This window comes from Zootoca vivipara, chromosome 15 (assembly GCF_963506605.1).
Source record: "Zootoca vivipara chromosome 15, rZooViv1.1, whole genome shotgun sequence".
Lineage (NCBI taxonomy): Eukaryota > Metazoa > Chordata > Lepidosauria > Squamata > Lacertidae > Zootoca > Zootoca vivipara.
In genome coordinates, this window is record NC_083290.1 from 33,518,554 (window position 1) to 33,538,624 (window position 20,071).

The window sequence follows — 20,071 nt, forward strand, 5'->3', positions numbered from 1 at the left end:
TACGGAAACACCGTTTAGTTTCCCGCCACAGTGGTACCTATTTATCTACTTGCACTGGCATGCTTTCGAACTGCTAAGCTGGCATGAGCTGGGACAGAGCAACTGGAGCTCACCCCGCCACAGGGATTTGAACTGCTGACCTTCTGATCAGCAAGCCCACGGGGTTCAGTGGTTTAGACCACAGCACCACCCGCTCCCCTATCCATGAAATACATAGATGCATGGATTTCTGCCCATGAAATCAAACTTCTCTCTACATTTAGATCCTGAACAGCAGACTGAGCAGGAGCACACATCAGCTGGTCACAGTTTCCCCTATTGTAGCCTTTTAAGTGGAGTAGACTGCATTGAAAGCTTTTTATATTTTATATCCCATGCCTTGAAAAGTCAAGATGGGTAGCACACAGACAATAGCGGAAAAGACTTTTTAATTATTATTTTTTAAAGTTTCAGTATGAAATTAACTAAACCAGAAGCTCTTTACAGCTGTCTGGTCAACATCATTTTTTTAAAAAATTACCACTCAACAGGACCTAGGAATTGGGAAGGGAGACTTCTCCTTCACTGCACCTCCTTCACTGCACCTTCTCCTTCTCCTTCACTGCACCTTTACCTCTGCTCCATCTGATTTGCAGAGCTATCAAACTTACCGGTTGAATTGGACCTCGTGCCATCATAGTGGGAAGAGGGAAGATTGATGGCATTGCATAAATTAGCCTTAGTGTCAACAGGCCTCTGTGTATTTCTGACCTTTAGCCAGCCTTCCCCAACCTGGTGTCCTCCAGAGGTTTTGAACTACAACTCCCATCACCCTTAGCCAGCACTTGCGAATTGTAGTCTACAACATCTGGAGGGCACCAGGTTGGGGAAGGCTGCTTTTAGCTCCTGGCTTCCTTGTTTTTTGCATCTTTTAAGGATCAGTTGGCAAATGATGCTTGCTTAGAACCAAGGTGACCTCAAGGCGAGCCAATCTAACCTGATTTCATTCCCGCTGTATATGGATTGGGTCTTCTTCTTCTTCTCCTTCTGCTTCCTAAAGCGTAAGAACCAGAGGACTATTGCACAGAGCAACAGAAGCGCTAAGAGGACCCCTATGACAGCTCCCGCAATCGCTCCAGCTTCTGCAGTGCCTGTTTTATGGAGAGACACAAAACGCAAGGCTTCATTCCTCAGCAGCGGCACAAATATCTTAACGATTTAGTCTATTTATTAATTGCTTTTCACAAAGCGGTCTCCAAACAACTTGCAGTATTTTACCAGGACAAAGGACAACAAAATCAGGAAAAAAAATAAAATCGCTGTACTGTACAATGCAAACCAGCAGGACAGACCCAATAAAACAGTGTTATGCCTCTGAATACCAGGGGGAGGGAATCACAGAGTGCTGCCCCAAAGCTTCCCATTGGGGCATCTGTTCGGCCACTGTGAGAACAGGATCCTGGACTAGATGGGCCATTGGCTTATCCAGAGGGCTCGCCTTATGTTCTTAGCAGCAAAAACATGCTCCCAATAGAAAAAAAATCATTATAGTCCAGCCAATGCCTGGGAGAAAAGATAAGATTTTACCTGGTATGAACTCATGGAATGCCTGAATAGGGCTGTCATTTTTTAAAAAAATTCTGTTGTATTATTCTTCCTTGCATCTGGTGGCAGAGAGTTCCACATGCCAAAAGCATTTCCTTTTCTACCTTCCTGCGTTAATTTCACTGGAAACCTATTCTTACACCTCAATCATGTGAAGATCTTCTCCCTGTTTTACACACCCTCCTCTTGTGAAAGTGTTGCAAACTCCTATTTTTGTTGCTGCTCTCTACTTCTATTTCACTTCTATGAGAACCATTTTTTCCTCAGATACTCCCTGACCACGTGGTGCCAATGGAGATGCTCAAGATATACCACTTCACACCATATGGCTCTTCCCAACTGCTCTGCTTTTATAAGCCATTCATTTTCAGAAATGGATTTTGAACATGAAGATGCTCAAGATCCTACTTTCTCTACTTCCTATAGATATTTTTTTCCCTCCTCAAAATCTGAGAGAAACAAAAATAGACTTGTGAGCTGGAAACGTCAAACTGTTAATTTAATTTCAGAATATTTGACTTTTCTTTCTTTCTTTCTTTCTTTCTTTCTTTCCTTCCTTCCTTCCTTCCTTCCTTCCTTCCTTCCTTCCTTCCTTCCTTCCTTCCTTCCTTCTCCTACCCTGATGTAAGGAGAGACAAGTTCTCAGCTCATTTATTTCCAGTACCCTAAAAATGTGGACCTTTTCTTGACAACTTAAGCATGGGTGAGAAACCCTTGACCCTCCAGGTGTTGTTAGTCTGTTTATTTTGAAATTTTCTTAATCACTTTCCATTCAAAGAAATCTCAAAGACACGTATAAAACTGAAATCTGATGCAACCTATTAATTGTTAAGCTGGGGATTCAATCAACATTGGTGCACTCCCAGACCAATTAATTTGCATCCATCTGTCTTGAGAGACGATGGAGTGTGCCGGGGGTGAAGTGAAACTGCTGTGCTAACAGCACCCAAGTGTGACATCCCCAGGGCACAAGCCTGGGCAGCATGTATGAAGGTCCTGGGCTGCCCAAACAACAAGATCCCCCTCTCAGCCTCACTGATGTGGTCAAAAGAATCTGCTTGGCTGCAGGAGTCACTGAAATCCAACCCTCTTAGGGACTCCACTCTGGATTTGTGTAGGCCAAACTCCATAGCCTTTTGTGGGATGTAACCTCACTAAAGCAGTCAAATACAACATTTCCTGTTTGCCCAGAGTGGACACATGGGGGAATGTTGCTCCAGACAGGAGGCCTTCCTATCACACCTGGTCTGGAGCATCCCCCTGCGTGTGACCAGGTAGATGGGTATGACCCTGGCAGACCCTACAAAAGGGCCAGTCATGTAGCCATCTCTCTCTCTCTCTCTCTCTCTCTCTCTCTCTCTCTCTCTCTCTCTCTCTCTCTCTCTCTCTCCATTTTGACTTTTGCTGTCTGCTGGCTCTCAGCCAGCAGCACATGCACTCATCCCTCACAAAGGATGAACCCACACTTTTCTCTGTAACTCCAAGCTAAAGCCTGCCTTCAGGACTATACTGTGAACTGAATGTAAGTAAACCTTACCATTACTTTTAAAAGAAGACTGTTGTGTCATTATTGTTCTTAAGAGGGAACTAAAGGGGATTTATCAGGAACAATCCAATCCGGACAAGCCAGACTGGATTGCTTAACTCAAATGGTTCTAACGAATCCATCAACTAGCTTCCAGCAATGTGCAAGGGAATGTGCTCTGCTACTAGCTCACTAGCTTGAGTGAGGCAGGATAATATTTAATCAATATATCCTCTCCTACTATCCTCAACATTCCCACACCTTTTTCTTCTCCCAAAGCTATCCTGCAAGACAGTGGAGGTTTAGGATCAGAGTTTTTCTTCTCCTAGATGGGATACTTTCCCAGGCTAACAAACCCCTCTGCCCCTCACTCCCCTCCGGGGCATGTGCAGAAACCGCCTTGTTGGCCATTGCAGGTCCCGTTTCATCACGGTTTATAGCTTAACAAATAAAATTATTACCTACCTACCCTTCTAACCTGCACATATTTTGGAAATAAAGATCCCAAACAGACCCCAAACAGAGAATATGTTTAAATGCATGCGAAAGACGTAGAGGGGGGGCCCCCAACAAGATGTGACTTAGGGGAGGGTGAAGCTTCTCTCCTGCCTTTTAAAGTTAAAACCAAATGCAGTAGCGATTGTGGGAGAATTGGATCAGGGCTGTAGTGCAGGGAAGGAGGGTGTTAATCCTAGACCATTTTCCCAGTTTAAATTTCCTCCCTCCGTGGATGCTGCTACCTGCTTCATAGGAAACAGCCAGGTAACCTTGAAAGCTTTTTGGAAACTGAAGTGAAGCAGTTTCTTTCAGGATAGGATATGCATTTATTTACTCACATTTCACTTTGTTTTGTATAGCCCATCACTGAGTGCTTCTCTCTCTCTCTCTCTCTCTCTCTCTCTCTCTCTCTCTCTCTCTCTCTCTCTCTCTCTCTCAAATACTCGTTTAAACATCCTTAAAATATCAATGACTTCCCTTCTTCTCCTTCCATGGTTCATTTTGCATATCATAAATCCCCGCATATTTTACAGAAACTAAACCATTCAGTATTCCATTATTGCATCCATCAAAAGTTATATTATTATTATTATTATTATTATTATTATTATTATTATTATTATTAGCCGGCCCATCTGGCAGGGTTTCCCCACCCACTCTGTTGAATTTATATTAATCCTGCCAATGTTTTCAGGTGTACACAATTCCCCCCCCCCATATATTCAATAAACGTTTTCCAATCTTCTCTAAATGTATGTTCTTCTTGCTCTCTTATTTTATATGTTAAGTCTGCAAGCTACGCATATTTTGTTAGCTTAAGCTGCCATTCTACTCTAGTTGGGACCTCACTCGTTTTCCATTTCCACTTTATCTTTTGAGGCTCTTCCAAGTCCTAAGAAGTCTCTAGTATCATTTTTAATTATATATTTAGCCATTTCTCGTGCTTCCCCCATGTTTCATTTTCACTTTCTGGGGAAGGGCTGTAGCCCAGGAGTAGAGCATCTGCTTTGCATGCCAAAGGTCTCAGGCTTGATCCTGGCATCTCCAGCTGGGGCTGGGAAAGATCTCTGCCTGAAAGCCTGGAGAGAAGAAGAAGAGGAGTTTGGATTTGATATCCCGCTTTATCACTACCCAAAGGAGTCTCAAAGCGGCTAACATTCTCCTTTCCCTTCCTCCCCCACAACAAACACTCTGTGAGGTGAGTGGGGCTGAGACACTTCAAAGAAGTGTGACTAGCCCAAGGTCACCCAGCAGCTGCACGTGGAAGAGCGGGGATGCGAACCCGGTTCCCCAGACTACACCACACTGGCTCTCCAGTCAGTGCTGCCAGTCAGTGTAGACAATATTGAGCTTGATGGAACACGGGTCTGACTCAGTAGATGGCAGCGTCCTATGTTCCTAAACCAAACCAGTCCCTTGCCTTCAATTAATATCACGTTTGTGTGCCGCCATCCTCTCCGCACCCTCACACCCCTCCACATGTACGCTTGGTGTTTTTATCCTTCAATCGTTCCCAGACGCCGTCCAATTTCTCCTTCTAAGTCGCCGTTCAGCCAAGAAGCGAAGCCAGCGAGTGGGGGGAATCTGCCCACGGAAATGAGAGCTAATTAAATGAAAGGACCTGACCTGAGTAGGAAGCAAGTCAGAAAAACGGGATGTGAGTCGTTGAGGCGGCAATCAAAGCCCAGCACATTCTGGAAAGCTGTCAGAGCATAAATGGGCCAGATATCTTGCTGGTACCAGAAAATTCCAATCAGTGAGTACCAGCAATGCTTAATTTAAAAGAAAAGAACGCTGCTATGTATTTATTTGCATGCCAAAAATACGCTTCCAGTATAACTGGGAGTCACATTCAGTCACCCAGAACTCTTTTCTCCTGTTGCCAGAGTTGTTTGTGGATATCTCAGGCTGCAGCAGAATGAGAGACGAGGGCTTCTGGGAGTGGCTGCCGAGATCATATAACACTGGTCCTGAAATACCTGCATTGGCTCCCAGGTACGTTTCTAAGCACAATTCAAAGTGTTGATGCTGACCTTTAAAGTCCAAACAAAGTGCCTCCAACAACAATTTCACAAATTGCCAAAGGCATGGTGGACAGAGCTTGGTTTCTTGGTGTTCATGACGTCATGGACAATGACCAATAGGTACCTTTCTATGGCACTCACATAGCCACATTTCTGTTGGTAGCAATAGATGTTCATTTTAGAGGAAATACCACAATTTCCCATGTAAAGGATCACCTTTTCCTGTGTACAAGGTGTGTTGTTGTTTAGTCGTTTAGTCGTGTCCGACTCTTCGTGACCCCATGGACCATAGCACGCCAGGCACTCCTGTCTTCCACTGCCTCCCGCAGTTTGGTCAAACTCATGTTCGTAGCTTCGAGAACACTGTCCAACCATCTTGTCCTCTGTCGTCCCCTTCTCCTAGTGCCCTCAATCTTTCCCAACATCAGGGTCTTTTCCAAGGATTCTTCTCTTCTCATGAGGTGGCCAAAGTATTGGAGCCTCAGCTTCACGATCTGTCCTTCCAGGGAGCACTCAGGGCTGATTTCCTTCAGAATGGATAGGTTTGATCTTCTTGCAGTCCATGGGACTCTCAAGAGTCTCCTCCAGCACCATAATTCAAAAGGTGTATGCACAGGGAAAGGTGAGATCCTGTACATAAGCAGCATTAATCCAAGGAGAGGCAGCTGTAATGTGCGAAGCAAATGAACTCCACAGCTGGCACAGGTTTGTTTGTTTTTTTAAAGCACCTTCTCGTGGAGAAAGGTCTTACAATGAATTCCCTAAAGACTTTAATGACAACCTTCAGTACAGCTGCAGCAATTCATATCCCTAGAAATATGATCGAATGCCTATTATGTCCTGGGCATTGATGAGAACTGGCTCTGAGCCCAGAATTCTCTTGTAGAATTAACAGCAACATCGTTGGGGTGTCAAAACAGAGATTCGGTGAAGCAGATTTAGCTCTGCTGAATAGGTGGGAAAGTGTTATTTCAGTAGGAACTGTTGAAAGCTGACAGCGAGAGGTGCAAAAGACAGGCAGGCAGGCAGGCCAGGAGAAAGTTGTTGGAAATACCTGACTTCATTTTAAAGGTGACTCTATCTGTCTCCAGATTGCATGACTACCTTCCAAGGATCCTGTAATGTACTCTAGCTATTATTTTAGCCATCCTGTTACAAATTTGTTCTTTGCATGTCAAGGACCCCACAGCCACCCTCAAATAAAGACACAACTCACACAGAATTTTTGTTTAAGGTTTTTGGCATAAATTTTGGGCACAACTTTTTTGATTGTAGCATGTGAGTGGTTGCTTAGGCATTGGTTCGCAACTATCTGTTCCCGCCTAGAGGTAGGAACAGAACTGACACCCGCAAGCCTGCAAAAGTCAGTAAGGGAAAACATTTTGGGGAGAGCATAGAGCTGGGCGCCAGGCTCTTACTTCTCCCCAAATGCCCAGCTCTTGCATGGCCCAAGCCCCTTGACAGGGGTTTGGAGAAGAGCATGACGAGCCCCTGGATTCCTTTAACAGAATACCCTTGCAGCAGCAGCATTGGAGGGGCCAGCACAGCCAACCATACCCCCTCCATCCACCAAATTAACCTAACTGCAACCTTACAAGTTGTGACGATTTGCTTCGCAGTAGTCGAAAACCAAATGGCACCAGCCAATCAGCCAAATGGCAAAATTCCTACCAGGCCCCTGCCCCAAAAGCAGATGACCTCATGACAGGCATAGCAAAGTCAATGCGAACAGCCCTAAATATAGGGAGGGTGGGCGGGTGATCCAATGCGCGCAGCGAAAAAAGGAAGCTCAACGCTGCGCGCAGGGAACAAATAGCCCCTCAACAGTCACTCATAAAATTGCTACACCAAATTCTCCTCCACAACTGAGGGGTAACCAATCAGATTTGTGGCCATCTATGCTAACCCGCCCAGCGACAGAGGGATGCCTTGGTTGCCCCCACCACAACACATGCTCTCCATGATGGAGAACACACTTTATTTCAATGCACACTTAGGCATGAGATGAGGATTCAGATTCATTAAAGCGTTTGTGAGGCAACTTTGGTCTTTCTCCCTCTGCAGTGCAGGATCTGTAATGCAGAGGTAGAAAAGGTAAAGGTGAAGGACCCCTGGGCCCTGGATGGTTAAGTCCAGTCAAAGTTGACTATGGGGTTGCGGCGCTCATCTTTCTTTCAGGCCGAGGGAGCTGGTGTTTGTCCACAGACAGCTTTCCGGGTCATGTGGCCAGCATGACTAAACCGCTTCTGGCGCAACAGAACACCACAATGGAAACCAGAGCACACAGAAATGCCATTTACCTTTCAACCGCAGCGGTACCTATTTATCTACTCACACTGGCATGCTTTCAAACTGCTAGGTTGGCAGGAGCTGGGGCAGAGCAACGGGAGCTTACCCCGTCACATGGATTCGAACCGCCAACCTACTGATCGGCAAGCCCAAGAGGCTCAGGGGTTTAGACCACAGTGCAGAACACAACTGCAGCATATCTAACAGATGCCCACCCAGGATCTGCTTAAATGCCTCCAGTGAATGAGAGTCCGCTGCTTCCCAAGGCTGCGGGTCTGCTCCACTGTCAAACAGCTCTTGCTGTGAGGACATTTCTCCCAATGTTTATACGAAATCTGCTTCCCTGTCATTTCCAGCCATTAGTTCTCCTACTGCTTACTAGAGCAGAGGTAAGGAATCTCTGGCCCACAAGCCAAACTTGACCTGCCAAGGGTTCAAATATTTGGAAGGCTACAGGTTCCCCACCACCATCTTCTAGTGTCAGGGAGTGAAAAGTCTAGGATTCATTAACACAGATGCAAGGCTGCAATCTCATCATGTGAGATATTATGTACAATTTCTTAATTTAACACACCACTTGGGAAGGCAGGCAAACTAATACCAGTGTACTGGAAGAAGCAAAGATCACCAGTGTTGAAGCAATGATTCTTCAACTTTGTTGGACAGGCCATGTTGCTCAGATGCCTGATTTTCATCTTCCAAAGCAACTACTCTATTCTGAACGCATAATGCTGGTCGTCAACAGAAGAGGTTTAAAGACTCTCAAGGCAAATCTAAAAAAATGTAGTATAAACACCAACAACTGGGAAACACTGGCCTGTGAGTGCTCCAATTGAAGGACAGCCTTTACCAAAGGTGTCATGGACTTTGAAGACGCTTGTACTCAGGACGAAAGGGAGAAATGAGCTAAGAAGAAGGCATGCTTGGCAAACCCTCACCGTGATCAACTCCTGTCCGGAAACCTATGTCCCTACTGTGGATGTGTGGATCCAGAATTGGCCTCCACAGTCATTTACAGACTCACTGTTAAAACCGAAGTCAATCTTACTTGGCTACGAGTGATAGAAGAAGAAGAAGAAGAAGAAGAAGAAGAAGAAGAAGAAGAAGAAGAAGAAGAAGAAGAAGGGGGGAGGAGGAGGAGGAGGAGGAGGAGGAGGAGGAGGAGGAGGAGGAGGAATTTCTTAAGCCGGAGAACATGTTGAAGGAAGACAGATCTCTTTGCAGTCCCAGCCCAAGACATTTTGTTATATTAAAAGAAGCAGCAAATGACTCCTTATCTCCACTTTCTGCCAGCCCCATTTCAGTAAACCCAGACTGCATCGCAGGGCTGTTGGTTGCCATTCACTCTCTCAATTTCAGCTCCTTCTTCCATAATATAAAAGTAACATTGGAGGGATGTTGTCAGCCACTCTCAGCTTTAGACATGCTTCCAACCTGCCAGTGAACTGTCTTGGAGCACTACCATTAAGTCATATTCTCTCAGACTCACCCCACCCCTAGGGATGGGGGACAAATGGGATTTAGTTCACATTTCAAGGTGAATCTGCCTAATTTGTACCTTCAGAAACAATATGGCAGCCAAACTTGGCCATCCTTCAAAATTCTCACTTCTTCAAATTTTGCAGTGCAGTGATACAGCTATGTAATGCATGCAAAAATCCATTTACTGGGATAAGGTGTGCATAAGAATTATCTATTACTGAAAAACAACATACAAAAATGAATTCTATCAGGGGAAGTTGCTTTGCGAAAACTTGTACGTTAGGCAAAATTGCAGAGAAAAATTACACACAAAATTAGGAGAATTTTCTGGTGCGTTTTCATCAGGACTTAGAAAAAAGTGGTGTGGAAATGTGAAGAACTATATGAAACAACGGCAGCGAGAATGCTACTAGCCCAGAGATGGAAGGAAGGAGAAGTACCAACAAAAGAATAATACCAGATGAAACCGATGGAGTATGCGGAGATGGCGAAAGTGGCAGGGAAGATCCGAAACCAGGAAGATCAAGGATTTTCTAAAGACTGGAGTAAATTTGTAATTTATTTAAAGGACCACTGTAAACAGTTAAAATTTTGGCAGGGATGTAAGGACATTTGTAATGTGGAATTATTTGTTGTAATTATTGTTATATAATAGATGGATAATGGTAAAAGGTGCAGAAATATGAATCTTGAATATGGAACCCATGGAGGGAGGGAAGGAGGTCCGAAGGTTCAAAAGCACCCCTGTATTTTATTGTTTGAAATGGTTATGTTTTATATGTATAAAATTATCAAAAACTCAATAATTTTTTTTTAAAAAAAGGAAATGTGAAGAACTGAACTTCAAAACCGAAAATGAAAACCAGGGAAAGTTAAACTGATAGATTTGCTCATCCCTACCCCCAGCGGGTGGCGCTGTGGTCTAAACCACAGAGCCTAGGGCTTGCCGATCGGAAAGTTGGCGGTCCGAATCCCTGCAATGGGGTGAGCTCCCGTTGCTCGGTCCCTGCTCCTGCCAACCTAGCAGTTCAAAAGCACATCAAAGTGCAAGTAGATAAATAGGTACTGCTCCGGCAGGAAGGTAAACGGCATTTCCGTGCGCTGCTCTGGTTCGCCGTAAGCGGCTTAGTCATGCTAGCCACATGACCCGGAAGCTGTACGCCGGCTCCCTCGGCCTGTAGAGCAAGATGAGCACCGCAACTCCAGAGTCGTCCGCGACTGGACCTAATGGTCAGAGGTACCTTTATCTTTATCTTTACCCCAAGCACACCTGCAATGTGGGAACATTTATGCTGGAGTATACTGTTTCTCTTTCTCTCTCAACCACATCCTACAGAGACAAGACCCATCTTGTAATTTGGCTCAAGCCCAGATTCTGACTATACTGGGACACAGTTGGGAAGGGGGGAAAAAATCGCATGTCAATAAATAAATAAATGCAGGTACATGTTGGTCACTAGATGGCACTGCAAGCTCAAGGAGATTTGCCTGAAATAGAGGGATAAATTTTTGCAAGTGGGGTCTATATTGTCAAAGAGCATGAGCGGATTTATCTTTCTCAAAGGTAGCAGGCACCCCTCATTTCTCTCCTAGGCTGTGCTGGTGTTGCATCAGGGATAGCAATAGCTCAATGATGGGGCCTCTGCTTTCCATGCAAAAGATTCCTGGTTCAATTCCCGGCATCCCTGGATTAGGATTAGGACAGCTGCTGCCAGTCAGTGTAGACAATACTAAGCTAGATGGAACAATGTTCTGACTCAGTATGAAGCAGCTCCCTATGATCCCAAATATTCCAAATAAGAAGGGTATGGCTATCAGAAGTTATTTGCCATTATATGGCTGTGTGCCACCTCCAACACGGGCTGGCCCTGTTAATAGGCAAAGTGAGGCAACAGCCTCAGGCATCAGATGCTAGGGGCAGAAGCAGTAGCATCCTGGACAGCTGCGAGGATGCTACTTGCCCAGAGATAGAAGGAAGATGAGGTTCCAACCAGAGAAGAATGCATGATCAAGACAATGGACTATGCCAAAATGGCAAAACTGACCAGGGAAATCAGAAACCAAGACAAGAAATTTAACAAAGAAGGGTGGGGGGTACAGATTACCTTGAAGAACACTGTAAACATTTAGAAACGTTAGCAGGATTCACATAACACTTGTAATAACTTTATGGTTAAAATGGTATGAATTTCTTTTGGATAAATATTATAAGATGCAGTAGAAAAAAGATTTACAATGGAAAGCAAGGGGAAGCAGAGGGAGGTCCAAGGAATGAGGGAATCTTATACATGTATAAAATTGATTATCTTTGAACGTAAACGACATTCCTAAAATAAGGCATGTCCTCACCTGTCACATGAATGGTGAGCTGGCATTTCTGCTGTCCAAACTCGTTGGAGGCAAGACATTGATACGTCCCAGAGAATGCGAGTGAGATGTTTCTCAGCCACAGACTCCCTGTTTTGTCATCTGTGGGGAGGGAAGAAGGAAAGAGTGATGTTTAGGGTCAATTTGCCCAATCTCAAAAGAACGGCACAGCTTGCCTATTAATTGCTGGACCCTGCAAGCAGATGAAAACATTAGCAGGATTTTAATCTCACTTGTAATGTAACAAATACTATGGACAACATGGTTAGATTTGAAATATAGATTCTGAAATAATATGCAAAACGTTGACAATAGGACCCATGGAGGGGATTGGGGGGGGGTGTGGATCTTGAGATTCAGAGAAATCTCTCTATATGGATAAGTACTTGGTTTTGTTATAAACTTGTACAGTGGTACCTTGGTTCTCAAACTTAATCCGTTCTGGAAGTCCGTTCCAAAACCAAAGCGTTCCAAAACCAAAGCACGCTTTCCCATAGAAAATAATGCAAAATGGATTAATGGATCTTCCAATCCGGGCTGTTGTCCAAGCCTGTCATTTAAAGTTTAATGACACAGTAACTCCCAAGTTGTTAAATTGTAACTGTTCACGGTAATTTCCCAGTGTTAAATTGTTAAGCATACTGTTTGCAATATTGCAATGTAAATGAACTGTATTCCACAGATATAAGTCATTTGGCAATCAATCAGCTTTCCCGGAGACCACACAAACCTCCTCTCTGGGCCCTAGAAGGGGGGCTGCTAGACATCCACTTAGCCTTCTCTCTCACTCATAATGAAGTGATTGGGTAAAGGGTAAAGGGGCCCCTGACCATCAGGTTCAGTCGTGTCCGACTCTGGGGTTGCGGCGCTCATCTCGCTCTATAGGCCGAGGGAGCCGGCGTTTGTCTGCAGACAGCTTCCGGGTCATGTGGCCAGCATGACAAAGCTGCTTCTGGCAAACCAGAGCAGTGCACGGAAACACCGTTTACCTTCCCGCCGGAGCGGTCCCTATTTATCTACTTACACTTTGATGTGCTTTCGAACTGCTAGGTGGGCAGGAGCTGGGACCGAGCAATGGGAGCTCACCCCGTTGCAGGGATTCAAACCACCGACCTTCTGATCAGCAAGCCCTAGTCTCAGTGGTTTAACCCACAGCGCCACCTGGGTCCCCAAATCAACCAAATCAACCCCCAAATCAACCCTGAATTACCGGCATGGCTTAGGCCCAATCGTGTGGGAGTCAGACATTTCTTACCACCGGAAACAGGAAGCTCCTTTTCCAAAGTTTTCCTTTGGATACATATCTGAAGAGAGCAGTTATTCACTTACCTTGCACCATATTGTACAGTGGTAGTGGGGTCTTGGTATCCAGCCGTGTCCAGGAATAAGTTGGCGAAGGAACACCTTCGGAAGAATTGCAGGTCAGGCGGGCGTCCGAACCCACGGAAGCAGAAGTGGTCCCTTGGCACACTGGAGTGGATGGAGGCACTGTTGGGAAGGGGGGGAGATAATTCAGTGCCAGAACACATAGAATCATAGAATTGTAGAGTTTGCTTTTAGATTTATTTATTTGGTTTTTCAAATTAAAATTTTACAGAGATATACCAGACATAAGTCATAAAGTCATAAAGAGGAAGCAGTCCCGACTAAAGAAGATTGGCAAACCAAGTTAATGGACTATGCTGAAAAGGCGAAACTAACTGGAAAGCTCAGAAATCAAGATGACAAGAAATTTAAAAAAGAATGGGAAATGTTTATTTTGTATTTGCAAACGTATTGTAAACAGGTTAATTAATACATTGGCAGGATTTTAAGAACACTTGTAATTTTAGAAATAGGACAGGAAATTTGAGGTGAAATAATAATAATTTGGAGTAGAAATGATATGCAGTTGAAGGAACCAGGGATGGGGGAGGGAGGGAAGACAAGGGATTCAGAAAATCCCATTTTATGGATTTGACATTGTTTTTGTGTATATTTTTCTCTGTTTATGGTTGTTATCGTATTTGTTATTGTGTGTCTTTTACTTTGGTTATTTTTGTTGAAAATTTAATAAAAATATTATATAAAAAAGGAAGTGGTTCAAAATGGACAAAGCCCCCTTGAAGGCATGCTCCTAGGCCCCCATCTGCACTATGCATTTAAAGCAGTATCATACCACTTTAAACAGTAAAGAAGAGCGTGTGATGTATCACTGTAATAAATGTTAAACTGAACAATCATGTGTTCTTGGCTATTTGTGTGCAGGGAGAGAGGGACTGGGGGCTTTCAGGTGTACCCCTTTCCATGGAAACCCAACACACTCTGAGGGATGTTTCCAGGGTTTGGGGTGGGAAGAGAGAATGTGCTTTAAATGTACGGTATGTTGTCTATGCAGCCATAGAGTCAAAGATCTGAAAGGGGGCTTGCCATCTCTCTGGTACAATTCCCTGCTAACTTCACGAAGTCCAAGGACGAGAGCATCCCCAACAGATGTTTGTCCAGATTCTGCTTGAAGATGTCCTCTGGAGATGAAGATCCGCCATCCTTCTAGGTAACTGGTTCCCTTGGCGAACTGCTCTTAAACTGAACACATTTCTACTTATACATAACAAAGTTCTCCCTGCCTGCAACTTAAACCCATGCAACTGAGCGGGTTAACATGAACCCAACTTAAACCCATTCCCTACCCTGCCCTCTGGGGAAACAGAGACAAAACGTTTGGCCTGCTTTCAGCCTGTCATTGAATGGCTGCAGGACTGCGTCCCTCCTATTCAATGATAAAAGGGAAATGGGACTTACTTAAAACTGTGAGCTGGATGAGCCCAACACTGGTTCCATAGAAGTCCGGGGGATTGTTCACCTCGCAGATATAGGTGCCAGCATCGGATGCGTGCAAGTCAGTCAGTTGGATGGAAGCATCACCCAACGTGGGAGGATCTTGAAGGAGGCTTAGCCGTTCACTCTGGGAGCCTGGTTTGTACAGCTTGTTATTTGTGAAGTAGAGAATCTGTAGAGGGAAGGGAGGCTTCACTGGATACAGGCACCTCTTCAGAGTTAGTTACCTGGGTGTATCCCTAACCCGTTGATAAACCCATGAGGTTACTTGAAGGAAAGACACTTTTAACATGGGCTGTTGAACCTGTGGCCCTCCAGCTGTGGTTCTCCACCTGGATCTTTGGTTGTGTTGCCACCCAACAACATATGGGCAGCATCAGGTTCCCCATCCCTGACATACAAGCTATAACTGAATCATGCACTGGAAGGTAAAATAAAGCTGCAATCCAAACCATGCTTATTTGAAAGTTAACACCATCAAGATCAATGGGACTAACTTCAAGTAGGTGCATAGGCAGCTATGGATTATGGCCCAGGCTACATCTGTGCCACAAAATTTTTATACCAGTTCAACAGCTGTGGCACCCTAAAGAATGTTGGGAACTGTCATTTGTTAAGGGTTCTGAAATTTGCTAGGAGACCCCTGTTCCCCTCCCAGAGCTACAATCCCCAGAGTTCCCTGTGAAGAGGAATTTAGTGACCCAGAAACTACAACTAATCCAGAATGCGGCAGCTAGACTGGTGACTGGGAGTGGCCGCCGAGACCATATAACACCAGTCCTAAAAGACCTACATTGGCTTCCAGTATGTTTCCGAGCACAATTCAAAGTGTTGGGGCTGACATTGAAAGCCCTTAAACGGCCTCGGCCCAGTATACCTGAAGGAGCGTCTCTACCCCAATCGCTTCTGTGCATGTCCAGATGCGATTTTCAGCTTCCAGACAGGCGCAGGAGCGATTTCTGGCGCTGCGGACATTTTGGACATGGGCAGCACGGGTGCCGGAAATCGCTTCTGTGCATGTCCAGGTGCAATTTTTGGCTTCCGGACATGCGCAGAAGCGATTTCCAGAACCCGGGATATGGGCAGCGCAGGTGCTGGAAAACGCTTCTGCACATGTCTGGTGCATGTCCGGCCCACAGACGATTGTCCGTGGGAATGATCCAGCCCATGGCTGGAAAACATTGCTGACGCCTGGTTTAAGCAGAATGTACTCTCTCTCCCCCCCCCATTTTTTTTTAACTCCAAGGTTAGGTTGGTTGAGATCAACACATTCTCCTTACGCAACCTTCGTTATGGGTCACACCATGGCCCCCAACCCCTTCACCTGCTTCCCGTGGTCGGGAGGAGTTGAGCCAGGGGCAAACCTCCATTCAAGCACAAAGTTTTTGTCAACAGACGTTTTGTAATGGCATGGCAGCTCCACACTCGAACCTCTCTGCTGCATGACTGGATCTTGTGGTACAGTCACCTCCACACACACCCCACAGCCTGCAGGGGAAAGGAAAGAAGAAGCTCACCAGTTTGATCATTTCATCTCTTGGATTACTACAGGAATGAGGAAGTTGTCCCCCACCCCCAGATGTTGTTGGGATTCCAACCTCCATCAATTTCAGGCAGCATAGTCACAGGTTAGGAATGACTGGGTGTTTTAGTCCAGAATGAATGAATGAATGACATCTTTATAGTTAAAAGCTATAAGCCGTCACACTTGGTCACAATGCATAGAATACAAATAATTGATTTAAAACTGAACAACAACAGCAAAACAGACATACAAAAATGCCAAAAATCACACCTGCATAAGTTAAGCACTCCACATCTCACACTCCCCCCCTTTATGATACTTGCCTTGGTGCCTAGCTCTCAACTTACATGCAGCCAAGGCAAATTTTGCAACCTGTGCAGTAATAAATACTAGCTATTCCCCTAATCGCTTCCAGTGGTTTGACACCCGCGGGCGCTGCCTGGCTTTAAAAAATAAATTAAAAAATACTAGATATATAGGTAGGTAGCCATATTGTTCTGCCGTAGTCGAAACAAAATACAGTAATAATAATAAATCCTTCCAGTAGCACCTTAGAGACCAACTAAGTTTGTCATTGGTATGAGCTTTCGTGTGCATGCACACTTCTTCAGATACACTGAAGCAGAGATGAGAATCCAATGTGTCTATTCAGACCAGGTCTCTCCATGGTTTTAAGTTTGGTAAGTTTGGATTCTTATCTCATTATACATGATAAAGCTATTTTGAGCCATCTCATCCCTTGCTTTTTCCTGTAAGACCAATTGCAGTCGTTAACAGTCGTCAACAGGTTTACCACACCTATCAGCCAATCACCCATTCCCACCGCCCTTCTGAGTAATACTCCTCCCCACCCCCTCACTATATACAAAGGTCTGGTGACTTCTGTTTCAGTGTATCTGAAGAAGTGTGCATGCACACGAAAGCGGGTGGGACGCAGGTGGCGCTGTGGGTTAAACCACAGAGCCTAGGGCTTGCGGTTCAGAAGGTCGGCAGTTCGAATCCCTGCCACGGGGTGAGCTTCCGTTGCTCGGTCCCAGCTCCTGCCAACCTAGCAGTTTGAAAGCATGTCAAAGTGCAAGTAGAGAAATAGGTACCGCTCGAAGCGGGAAGGTAAACAGTGTTTCCGTGTGGTGCTCTAGTTCGCCAGAAGTGGCTTTGTCATGCTGGCCACATGACCTGGAAGCTGTACGCCTGCTCCCTCAGCCAATAACGCGAGATGAGCGCCGTAACCCCAGAGTCGGTCACGACTGGGCCTAATGGTCAGGGGTCCTTTACCTTTATCTTTAAGGTGCTACTGGAAGGAATTTGTTTGTTTGTTTAGTAATAAAAATAGAGATTTGCTCAAGGGGAGGTTGGTTGGAAAGAGAGCAAAGGATGTAATCGAGGAATTATTGTCTAGGGCCCGAGGATGTATATAAAGGGCATCATAACAAATAGTGTTGGATGTCCTCCATGTCTCCTGACTCACCGATGCAGAATCTTTGGTACACATGGGTGTTAGTTTTAGTCCAGCAACACTTGTAGGGTGTTTTATATTGTGTTTTATTCTGTGAACTGTCCTGAGATCTTTTGATGAAGGGCAGTAAATAATAATAATAATAATAATAATAATAATAATAATAATAATAATCCTAGGGGGCACAGGTTCCGCATCCCTGGATTGTTAGCATCTTCCTATCTCTGGGTTGTTGTTGTTTTGGTACTTCCTGTATCATGAAACTGCTAAACACACCTTTAGGTTGCTTGTTCCACTCACCCTATCCCTGCAGCAGAGGGATGAAAAAACCTCTGGCTCCCCAGATGTGCTGAATGACAACTCCCATCAGCCTCAGCAAATAAAGCCAATGGCCAGCAGAGAAGGGCAACATCCAGAGGCCAAAGGTTCTTCACATCTGCAAAATCCAGAGGTTTGCACACACACACGCAAGCACAAGACATCGTCCCAGCTGAGGGACACGTTCCAGCCAGGCAAATATCGCTTGAAGAAGGAGCAGGACCAGTGAGTGATCTGGTCTGGGGAGATGATATTTCCAAGCAACTATCCCAGTGACCAGATAGAGATGTCTGCAGAGCTATGGTTCCCCACCTCTGATGTACCTAGTAAACTAACCATAAACGGCTTTAGATGGTTTACTTTCAGAATTGACATGCCTGTGGTTCCTGCAGATTAGCTGTGACGCAAAGATACTCAGCCACATTTACAATCGCCCTGCCCATTCTCAGAGACTTAAAACCCTAGTGATAGGAAGCAAGTCCTGCTTTCAGGACATAATGGTCTCTTTTTTATGTGAAATATTTTTGTTGGTTTTTACAAATACAAATTCATAGCAAAATTATTTAAATAACCTATCTCTGAGATTCTCTGAATCTCCAGACTTCCCCCCATCCCCTACATGGGTCCTTATACCAATGTTTACAGCTACATATCAGTCCATTTTCCATAGTTTTTTCTACTCACGAATTATCTATAATTTTCGTTACTTTACAAGTGAATCTTAATAGTCCAGCTAAAGTTTTAATGGTCTCCTAAATAAATTATTTAAAAAAATTCCCATTCTTTTTTAAACTTCTTGTCTTCTTGATTCCTGAGCCTCCCGGTTAGTTCAGGGCATAATGGTCTCTGATAAGTGTGATTACGACTGCAGCATGCTAGGACTAGGCAGAAGGTAGATTGTGGGCAGATCTCTGGGTGAATTGAAGACTTCTGACTTCGAGTTGCTTAACGATGGTGACAACTAAAAGACTCCCCGCCCTCCCACACGTATGCTGCTCAAATGAAGAAAATTGGGGTGGGGGAGTTGTAATCAAAAGTGGAGGCAGGTCTACTCAGAAGTAAGTTTCAGTGAGTTCAATGGAATTTGCACCCAGGCGTGTGGGTATAGGTCTACAGCAGGCATCCCCAAACTTCAGCCCTCCAGATGTTTTGGACTACAATTCCCATCTTCCCCGACCACTGGTCCTGTTAGCTAGGGATCATGGGAGTTGTAGGCCAAAACATCTGGAGGGCCGCAGTTTGGGGATGCCTGGTCTACAGCTTTCCTCTCCAGAGAGTTAGGAATGGGGTGGAAGCAGGTTCCCTGGTTTGGTTTTTGTTAGGTTGGTGTTGGTTAATTGTTCCCAGGTGTCAAAAAAGGTAATTTATGTATGCTACTACTGTGGCCCGTGTTTTGTTATCCCCCAAATGGAAAACAGGCGAGGTCCCAACTAAAGAAGAATGGTAACTTAAGCAGACTTAACATATAGAATAAGAGAACAAGAAGAACATATGTTTAGAGAAGATTGGAAAATGTTTATTGTAAATACGATTTGATGGATGCAATAATGGAATACTGAATTTGTTTAGTTTTTGTAAAATATGCAGGGATTTATGATATGCAAAATGAACCATGAAAAGAGAAGAAGGAAGTCCCTGATATTTTAAGGAGGTTAAAATGAGTATTTTAAATGGTAAAACAGAACATTGAATAAAAATTATATTTTAAAAAATGTTTAGTTGGGGTTGGCGTTTCTTTTAATTTGGGTATAACTATAAACTGTTCGTTGTTGTTGTTGTTGTTGTTGTTGTTGTTGTTGTAAGCTAACCCAGCCAGGTGGACGGGATATAATAAAAGTTATTATTATTATTATTATTATTATTATTATTATTATTATTATTATTATTATTATCAAGCCTCTGAAGTTTAACAGACTGTCTCACAGATCAAGATGAAAGCCAGCCACCAATGTGCCAGGGATACATTCCCACACAGTTACAGAGAGGATTAGAGAGCCTATCATCTTATCCTCAGAAAAAAACTGCAGATTGAAGGACACACAGGGCCTTTTATTTGACGGGGATCTTATGCTCCTTCCCTAATTTGTTTTGATTTGCAAATAGTTCACATGGAAACTATCAGTAGATCAAACACTGCTTAGCAAATGCACTGTCAAACATGTGCAATTCCAGTTGCCATTTATGCA

General features: G+C 44.4%; 1 protein-coding gene across 1 annotated transcript in view; it reads right to left on the bottom strand.

The window, feature by feature from the left end:
- Positions 1–20,071, bottom strand: part of VSIG2 (V-set and immunoglobulin domain containing 2) — a 28,070-nt gene that overhangs the window by 2,193 nt on the left and 5,806 nt on the right. Inside the window, exons 2-6 of the mRNA XM_035139703.2 lie at positions 15,911–16,074; positions 14,551–14,758; positions 13,099–13,257; positions 11,752–11,871; positions 977–1,130 (exon numbers count right to left, since the gene is read on the bottom strand). Coding sequence (XP_034995594.2) covers positions 977–1,130; positions 11,752–11,871; positions 13,099–13,257; positions 14,551–14,758; positions 15,911–16,074 — 805 coding nt within the window. The remainder of the gene's footprint in view (positions 1–976; positions 1,131–11,751; positions 11,872–13,098; positions 13,258–14,550; positions 14,759–15,910; positions 16,075–20,071) is intronic.